Below are 9,442 nucleotides of genomic sequence, written 5' to 3' on the forward strand. Positions count from 1 at the left end.
TATATATTGACATAGTACCAGCTGCTTTGAACAATTTCCTTTGGCAAGAATCGGTAATGGATAAATTAAAAAAAAAAACTTTTTTTCTTCAATGATTCCATTCTTGGTTGGTCCTTGGTAGACAGTAGAAGAGTATGACCTCCATACTTTAGCAAAGTAGTATTGATCTGTTTATGTGGTCGAAAATATCGGTTAGATTTGTATTAATTTACTTTAGCCATTTATAATTAATCTGAAGACTTTCATTGAAACGGTTTGGGAAAGAAAACGTTATAATTAACATTATTATGTATTTATCACTATTTTCTCTGTTTTCGTCCCACGAAGCTAGCGACAATGATGTCTCACTCAAAAATTAAAACATAACTTCTAAACCCAATTTAACAAGTTAATGATTGAGGTTAAATAACGTGTGTTTGTGTGTGCGAGAGATTATATATATGTATATCTAATTGTATACTGTATATGTATATAATATATAATATATATATATAGATATATATATTATATATATATATATATATATATTGTGTGTGTGTGTTGTGTGTGTGTGTGTGTGTGTGTGTGTGTGTGTGTGTGTGTGTGTGTGGTGTGTGTGTGTGTGTGTGTGTACACACACACACACACACATATGTATATATGTATATGTATATATATGACAATTATCATTTCTATGTTTGGCCTCTGTAAGTTACAGAAAGTATGCCTTTAGTTTTGTTCCTAATGTGTGGTTCTGCCTCGGTAAAGACCATCACCATGGTGTTCTCAAGGGAAGATTCTTTGTAGATATCTATTAATGCTTGGGCTGGATCTTATCAGCCATTTTCTTCACTTCTTGCCAGGCTCTAACGATATCTTCGTGTTCCGTAAATCTGGAGCACACTACGAACCTATATAAAGAAAAGTCAGAATTAGTTATGTGTACTGCATGTCGGTGCTATCGTGTTAGTATAGTGTCTCTATAACGACTAAATATAGGTATGTTTGATTGATCTGAGTCGTCATTCCCGACGGTTGCAGGTTATGCAACAGATGCATTCCCCCTACCTCGCTCATTCTCATGCATACTGGGTATGTTGAGTGTCTCTAACACAATACAACCCATCATAAGATTCTAGGATATTATATTCCAAAATACTGTGTACCACTAGAAATATACAGTAAAACAGCTAGCTCTTAACCATGACCATTTCTATTGCATCACAAGATTGGATTGAGCTTAGCGGCGTGTCTCGCCTCCGATCACAAAATGCCACCGGAAAAGATGGCACTGATAATGGAGGCGTTACGGTTGAGTGATCACTCCCATAACTAATGAGCCTTATATAATCAATGTCCGCCCCCCTGCCCCTACAGCACGGCCAAATACAGGACAGTCACAGGTCACTGCAGGAAGGTAAAATAGATCATATCCATATGTGACTTAGGTCAATGATATTAATCTAGGGGGTAAAACGATCATGGGTACTGATTCGATAATTATCTATCCCCCTTCGTGACTGAAGATGAGGTTTATGTTACTTCGTCAAAGCATCTCAATAATAAGAATACAGTTCAGTGAATAGGATTATAAAATTCGTTGTACTCAAAATACCATTATTATTATATTCAATATACACAAGCACATGCACATAGCCATACTCACAAGTGCAGCAAATCATATTATAGCGAGTCCCAGAACGGTATACCTATTGCTTGCAGTAGACGGTTTTTACCTAGCATATTTTGCGTTTTATCCAAAACATGGTGCAGGCAATGTAGGAAGGGAAAGATGCTCAATGCACGACCAAATTTCTTTATCAATCATAAGATGTTTCCTATTAATCGTGATGTCAACTAATATTGGCGAATTGCAATACACATACAAGCATACGAGGTCATACAAGCTCAATGATTGCGAGAGAGATATATTCCCATGCAACACCAGTAATCATAGTCTCTACATTCTACCTTATCTTCTTGAGTGATGACGACTGTGATGGCACGCTCTTATCTTGAACAGCAACGAAGCACACATTGATTCCTCCCCCAAAGATTGAACCCAAACAAATACAAAAAACATATGCATTTGGCAACTTATAACATGTTATAAGATAATTTTGTCTTACTTGCTGACAGTTAAAGTAAACTGATAGACTTAACGACTGCTTGCAGAGTTACACAACATCACATGACCTTTGCTCCAACTATAATCACTATAATTAACTCTGATGTTAATATAGCAATTTTGCCAGCTGGCCACCAATATTCTGCATAACTGTCCATAATAGACCCATTTATCCCAACAGTAATGGTTAACACACCTATTTAGACCATTAAAATGTATTCCTGATACTATATACCAAAGATATTTGACCGAAGGCAGATATCGTTTAAGCCGGCAACAAAATGATAAAGGCATCTGATATTGATTCATGACTGGCATTATTAAATAAGAATGGTAATAATAATACCACTCCTTATTTCTATATTATTGCGCACAGCGGCAAAATAAGCTCACTGACTAAGCTTGGGAAAGTCATCTTTTTGATAGCTTGAACAATTGGATCGAATTGTTAATCGCTTCACTCCTTTTCGTTATCTACACACTCAGGTTCCTATATCCCTATTTCATATCATCAATCAAACCTCATCCAAATCAAGTAATGCAGGCTTAACAAGCTTCAAGTAAATAAAATTAATCTTTTGCCTATATTACCGAGAAAAGACAATAGCTTCTTCAGTAATGAGCCTCCCTACGAAAAGTTCAGTTTGCGATTTGATAAAAAATTGTCATAATTCTTCAGCTGTTGGAGGAACGACAGGTGCTCTTACATGCATGGTGGATTACCGAAAAAATATATACCTTCACTTTACATAAGCAAACAAACCAAGGGGACGTTCCTATGTCAAATAAGTAAAGATATTCATGCATAGTCTTTGTATACGCATACCGTATACAAAATTTACTGCGATCTTGCAGTTTAAACGTAACGGAATGCCCCTCCCCCCACCTTCGAAAACAGATACTCATTCCGGTCTGTACAAGAGCCTTTATAGAGCATGCGTGTTTATCCCTTTGTACTTTGTACCTAGGAAAATGAACGTATGTAAGATATCAACCTGTTGCCAGCAAATCAACACGGAACAATATCTAATATATACTAAACAACATCTACCCTAACATCATCCCCCCCCATCCCTTGCCCGTTGTTGTCGTGGGGGGACTTAGGAGGCGGAGACTGGGACCCAATGATGGGGAACTCCCAACCTTGGGACTCAGCCTCGACTCAACTAATTTTGCATGGTCTTTTTTTCCTTCCACTTTCGTTTCTGTCCCTTCACCAACCCTTCTGCTATCCACCTCCTAGTGTGAAGCCGTGCTGAAAGGATGAAAGGCTGACTTTGTGCCAGTCCTGAACGGCCTGAGGGAGCCTGGCACGGTATTCCCCTGATTTAGTTATCTAGCCCTTCCCCTCAAGGGGACCCTGAGGTTGGACTGTTTTTATCCCCAACATAACTCGCTTACCATGGCCAGTAATGAAACTTGTCCCCCCTATTAGGGCAATGAGGCTTGCCCCTTTATCAAATACCCCAACGATGTAAACCCACCCGATTCCTGACACCAGGCTCTCCTTTGACCACGGCTCCGAACACTGCAATAACTACCCCCTCATCAATGTCTACTAGTACAGTAGCCAACAATCAACCCTTAAGGGACATTTCCACTCTCCAGCAGCTCAACTTCAACACCTCTATCCCCACAACCTCCAACATCAACCACCCCATCCCCCTTATTAATACCTTACAGCTTATTGCCCACCTCCAATAACACTACCTCCTTACACTACTCATCTTCGTCACGCCCCGCCCTTCTACTACCCCTATCTCTACAACAATCTGAATACTCTCTTTAGCGCAGCCAAATGGGACCGATTTTTCAGTGATCCCTCCCACACTCCCTACTTGACAACACCCTTCTCTTCCAACAATGTCTCTAAAAACAAGTAGGTAAAGTCTCTTTCCGTAGCCGACCCGACCACTCCCGTCTTGTCACAGTAACATCCGAAAACCAAGCTATAGCATTAACAAAACTAACTGACCTATATGGTAACCCCATCCTTGCAGAACCCCATCCACCCTCAATACTTGCACCGAACAGTTTCCAATCTCCCAGCAAATTGCCCAGTCTATGACAAAGATTGGTCAGTATTGTGGAGAAGACCTACTGCCTGTCTCATAGACTATGATGCAACATCAGTACAATTCTACTCCATTCCCCCCAGAGGTCATCGAAAGAACCCACTAACATAGCCAAAATTACCTTCCGTAGACATGACCTTCCCTTTAACGTCTACATAGGAGGAGAATCCCTCCCTGTTCGGCCATACCAACCTCCTCCACGTCAGTGCCAAAATTGTTGGCGTCTAGGACACCTAGCCAAACAGCCCACTATGTGCCCAACCTGGCCATACCCGATCTAACTGCTCTGCACAATCACGCACATGTGCCAACTGTGGCGGCCCCATAATGTATTTTATAGGGGCTGTCCCACCTACAAGTTTGAGTCTGAGGTAGCAACTCTCAGATTCAAACTTGGACTCACACTACGTGAAGCCAGACAGGAGCACGTCGACGTGGTTTCTTCTCTTACTCCTTACTCCCAGTAATACTGCTCATTCTACCAATTCTCCTAAACCCCACCCCCCTACATCTAACTCCCCCTCTTCTACCTCCTACCTTCCCCAGTCAAACTCTTTTGCCATCCTAAATCCAGACACTCCAATCTCTACTACAGATACTCCAATCACCACTACAACCCCAACACCTTCCCCTCTCCTCCCGCGCACCCCTCTTCCCCTACCACACAAACACCTCCACCTTCCTTTGCCCCTACGCTTGAGACACCAATCCTCTCTTCCCCCCCTCACAAGAAATCCTTTATCCCCCAAAACTCCCCAACCAACTCCTCAGAAGAAACTATTGAAAATATTCAAGATTACTTAATGAAAACTGACACTCAACCTCCAAATCTTACAACTCCTGCTCCTTTCACACTCCAAGTAACTGCTGATATCCATCCTCCTCCTAACGATATCCCCCCTACACCCTATCCTCCTAACCATCCCAACACAGCCCATCCCCCCGACCCAACCGAGCCCACATTAACCCTCCCACCATCCCCTCTATCCCTTCTATTCCCTCCTAGATACACACGTGAATCCCTTATGTAACCCTCCCACCATCCCCTCTATCCCTTCCACTCCCTCCTTGATGCACACGTGAATCCTTTATGTCACAAGTATCCCCTTCCACAGACCCTCTGTCTCCTAATACCCCTCCTAGTAGAACACCAACTCCCACACCTCTCCATCTCAGACCTCTGGTCCTTATCTCACCCTCTAGCTGCTTCCCTCTCAAAATCTCCAAACGTACTACAATCTATATCACTAAAGTATAACTATCCTTCATTGGAAAATTCACGGTTTCCGCTCCACTGACCTGACCTTGTCATTCCTTTCCTCTTATAACCCATCTATTGTATGCCTTCAAGAGACCTTTCTTACACATCCTCCAATTATCATTTTGTCGCTTCCCCACATTCCCTTTATGTCTCGTCCATACTTACCTCTACTTTCCCCCACCTATCCTCCCAACCTATCAGACATCCTTACAGAATCCCACACTTTCTGTTTCAACAACCTATTCTCTTTCCTCAAACGCATACATATCCTCCATCTAATCTAACTCCTTACCACACCCGACTCTAACCCTTTCACTCACCAATTCCTTTGCCCAGCTTAGACAACTAATCACTAACTCAACCACCCTTCCCTAACATTAACTATAGTGCTACATGACCTTAGATGTCTAGCACATTTATCTTGCTTTTAACCATTAACCATTAACCTACCATCATTTCTTGGTAGTCTCCTGCTTACATATGAAAAAAAAGAAAAAAAAGTCAAACATGATTTGGAGACCATTCTTATTACACACACTAATTATTTGAATAGCAAAATCATCATTATTTGCTGTAACAATTTTGGGGATACCAACAAATATAGTGCACCTCATAAATCCATAGAGATCCAACATTAGCGATGATACAACATTATCAAACACATGGGATGAGACTGAGAGCTTGTAAAGGCACGATATAGGTTAACTTAAGTTACTTTGTACTTCAACATGAAAGAAAATCTTGTGAACATTCATCTCTTTAGCTGATTCAACAAAGTAGTGAGACATTCATCTACGATTCTCGGACGTTTCTTTAACCATTAATTTGTTAATTCTCAACATTATGTCTATCTGTACTATACAGACAGAAAATACGTAAAAAATTACGGGTCTCTTATTTCATACTGATAGCTCCATCGATCGGTCATAATTGTTTTTGAGGTTGATGACAGACCCCTCTAGACCTGAAATAAACATAAAGAGCATAATCTTTTCCCAATACACTTGATGTAATCAGTCTTTCAACAGTCATATCTTACTTGACTTATGTTGGAGAATACTTCCCTTTTTTATCACAAGAAGATATAATCTGGGAGATGATTTTCACAAGACGGGCTTGCACGAGCGGATGATAATGCAGCAAGGGGTGTTCCTATTACTTCCGTTCCTCTTCCTCCTTATAAGACAACTGTCTGTATCTTCCTCCATAGTCGAGGTTATGATCAGTCACCCACTGTTTTTCTCCCAGTTCAGGCTAGTTTCGCCCAGGCCATACATATATGTAGCCTGGCCTGTGACAGCTATTTAGAGCTGTCTCAAATGATTCCAGCCACCACGATGTAAGCAGAGGCATGATCATCTTACTAGCCCGGCGGTGGTCCCTCGCCACATGCTTACAACAGCTGTCAGCATGATCAGTGGTGTCGATAATTTACCATGCGAAGTGGTAGCCTAGACATATACATAAACATATATACCAGCGCCATTTCCAATGATGAATATCGAACATCAAGTATTATCAGTCATGCGTCTAACATCTTGCTATGCAAGAATTCTTAGTTGGAGATCAGTGTGGGTTCAAGTAAAGTGTAGATACTATAGAAGCATTGGTTGTATTCGTGTATTTCAGAAAAAATGTGGACTGTATTTGTTTAATTTTCAGCCGAGTGTAAATTTAGAATTATTTAGAAATTGCCCATGAGGCAAAATGCGGTAGTCAGAGTAGATGGAGAAGAAACAAGAATTTGTTATTGGTAGAGGTGTGAGACAAGGATGCACTCATCCATATTGTTCTACATGTATACTAAAGCGATGATGCAAGCATTTTTTGGCATCTTTTGTTTGTTAAGTCAATCATATTTGCAGAAGGCAAGACAATTGTTTGTTCGTCCGCAGAAGGCCTAAACATTAATTTCGCCTGTATCTCTAGATTTGAAAACTGTTGTAACAATGTCATGTGGTAAGTCAATGGTGACGAGAGATTTGATAATAACAGATAGCCCCCGTTCCAGGTAGAGTTTTTGGTCAAGGGAAAGCACTGTTGTCCGCTCCCCAAGCACTTGTTTTGTGCAGGTATTTTATTAAAAGTTGAAGCAACCGTTTGTTCAAATAAGAGTTTTTGAGTTTTAGCAAAGAAGTCTTCCGTGTTAATTTTGGAATTCTGTCATTTCCTGTTTTAGCAGAGTCTCTTCATGATCAGCAACATGACATGGGATGACGTCTGTATAGAGCAGGATGTTTACTTCTATTTTAACATCTATTACTAGTGGGTTTTTATTAGTTTCTTGAACAATCTGATTTTTAAAAATTTATTCTTAGTTAATTTAAGATGAAGACAGGTTTCTTTGTAATTGACATTTCTCTAAAAAAAATCCAAAATAATCAGAATACCTGAGGGTGTCTGTAGACTGCCTGCAGTGAATGAAGTAAACTGCTTTGTACAGTTACCCAGATATCTTCCTGAATTACATCTGATACATACTATATGTAGATTTCTGTTCTCAGAATGTGCAAGGAGAGATTGTGTGTGATAATTTTCTATTTTGCTGCAGTGTGCCTAGTCTAACATGTATGTTAAAGCAGTGGAGTATACCAGGAGTTTCGCTCACCTGAGAAAGTACGTGTCCTTGGCCTTGGAAGGAACCATGTGGATGACGCCGCCTGCGTTGACACTTTTCAGGAGACTATCATTCACGTCATTGTTTTCGTTCTGATGGTGACAGGGTTTCAAATTATTCAGAAGCAACGCTGATCATGAAAGACTGTTAATCACGATAACAGCAAATATTCGAATATATTATTGAAACTGATATGGAATTACCTTGAGGCGAAAGCACACCAGTCCAAGAGTAACAGGGAAGAAGATTTCGAAGCGAGAGTCCTCGCGAAACCAGTGCTTCGAACTCATGAGCCAATGCTATCTGAAGAATAATACCATATGAATACTGTATACTTGCACCACGCACACGCGCGCGCACACACACAGACACACACACACACACACACACACACACACAACACACACACACACACACACGCACACACCACACAAACACACCACACCCCACACACCACACACACACCACCCCACACACACACACACACACACACCACACACACACACTCGCGCCGTGCACACACACACCGGCGCGTGCACACCACACGCGCACACACAACCCACACACACACACACACCACACACACACACACACACAACACACACACACACCCACCACATTATAAACAATACAGAGCAAGACCGTGGTATAATTTCACACCTCTGTCCGAGGCACGGTCACGCCACACGGGTCCAAGCTCCCCCACCTTGTCCTCGACCCGGGGGACGGGGGGTGTCTTTGGGGGTCCCTTTTCCCTCAACAAAAACCAGCTGCAACCCCCCCTTTCTTTGACCCCCCCCAAACGCTCTGCGTGCTTTCATACTCTGATGGCGGATGATTAAAAACCCTCACAACGCAAAACTAATTCGCCTACTAAACCCCTCCTTACCGACGTGTTGCAGATCCCGCTATCTGTGCCAAATTTCCCCTGTAAAGGGCCTCCTCGCCCCCTTCGGGCCCACATCGCTCCCAAAGTTTCTCAACGAACACACACTACAAACCTTATTTAAACTTCTCGCTGTCTAAACTTTTTTTCCTACAAAAAAAAAAAAATGGCACACCGGATCAAACCCCTTTCCCCCAAAAACTCTTTCCCCCTGTCAACCCTCCTGTGATTAAATTTTTTTTGTTTATTAGTATTTTTCTTTCTTTAATTTTTGTCCCTCACATTACCATTTTTAGTATATTCATTTCTTTGAACAATGCTTTTTTTTCGAGTTTTTTTTTATTTTTTTTATTTTTTTTTTGTTTTTCATTATTTTTCATGTTTATTTCGAGCGATGAAAAAATACGCCCAAAGCCCGGATGGTACACTTACCCTCTGCCCCCAGCAGTCCCTTCCTCCTTGGCGGACATTCTGTTGGCTTTCATTTTTGACATTT

The 9,442-nt window shown here is 41.3% G+C and overlaps 1 protein-coding gene across 1 annotated transcript in view; it reads right to left on the reverse strand.

The window, feature by feature from the left end:
* Window positions 1-643: 643 nt before the first annotated feature.
* LOC119585018 (tyrosine decarboxylase-like) overlaps window positions 644-9,442 on the reverse strand; it is a 27,036-nt gene continuing 18,237 nt past the window's right edge. Inside the window, 4 exon segments of the mRNA XM_037933636.1 lie at window positions 644-890; window positions 8,052-8,152; window positions 8,264-8,329; window positions 8,331-8,394. Of these exon segments, the coding sequence (XP_037789564.1) occupies window positions 794-890; window positions 8,052-8,152; window positions 8,264-8,329; window positions 8,331-8,394 (328 nt within the window). The 3' untranslated portion in view covers window positions 644-793.

Source organism: Penaeus monodon, chromosome 3 (assembly GCF_015228065.2).
Source record: "Penaeus monodon isolate SGIC_2016 chromosome 3, NSTDA_Pmon_1, whole genome shotgun sequence".
Taxonomy (NCBI): domain Eukaryota; kingdom Metazoa; phylum Arthropoda; class Malacostraca; order Decapoda; family Penaeidae; genus Penaeus; species Penaeus monodon.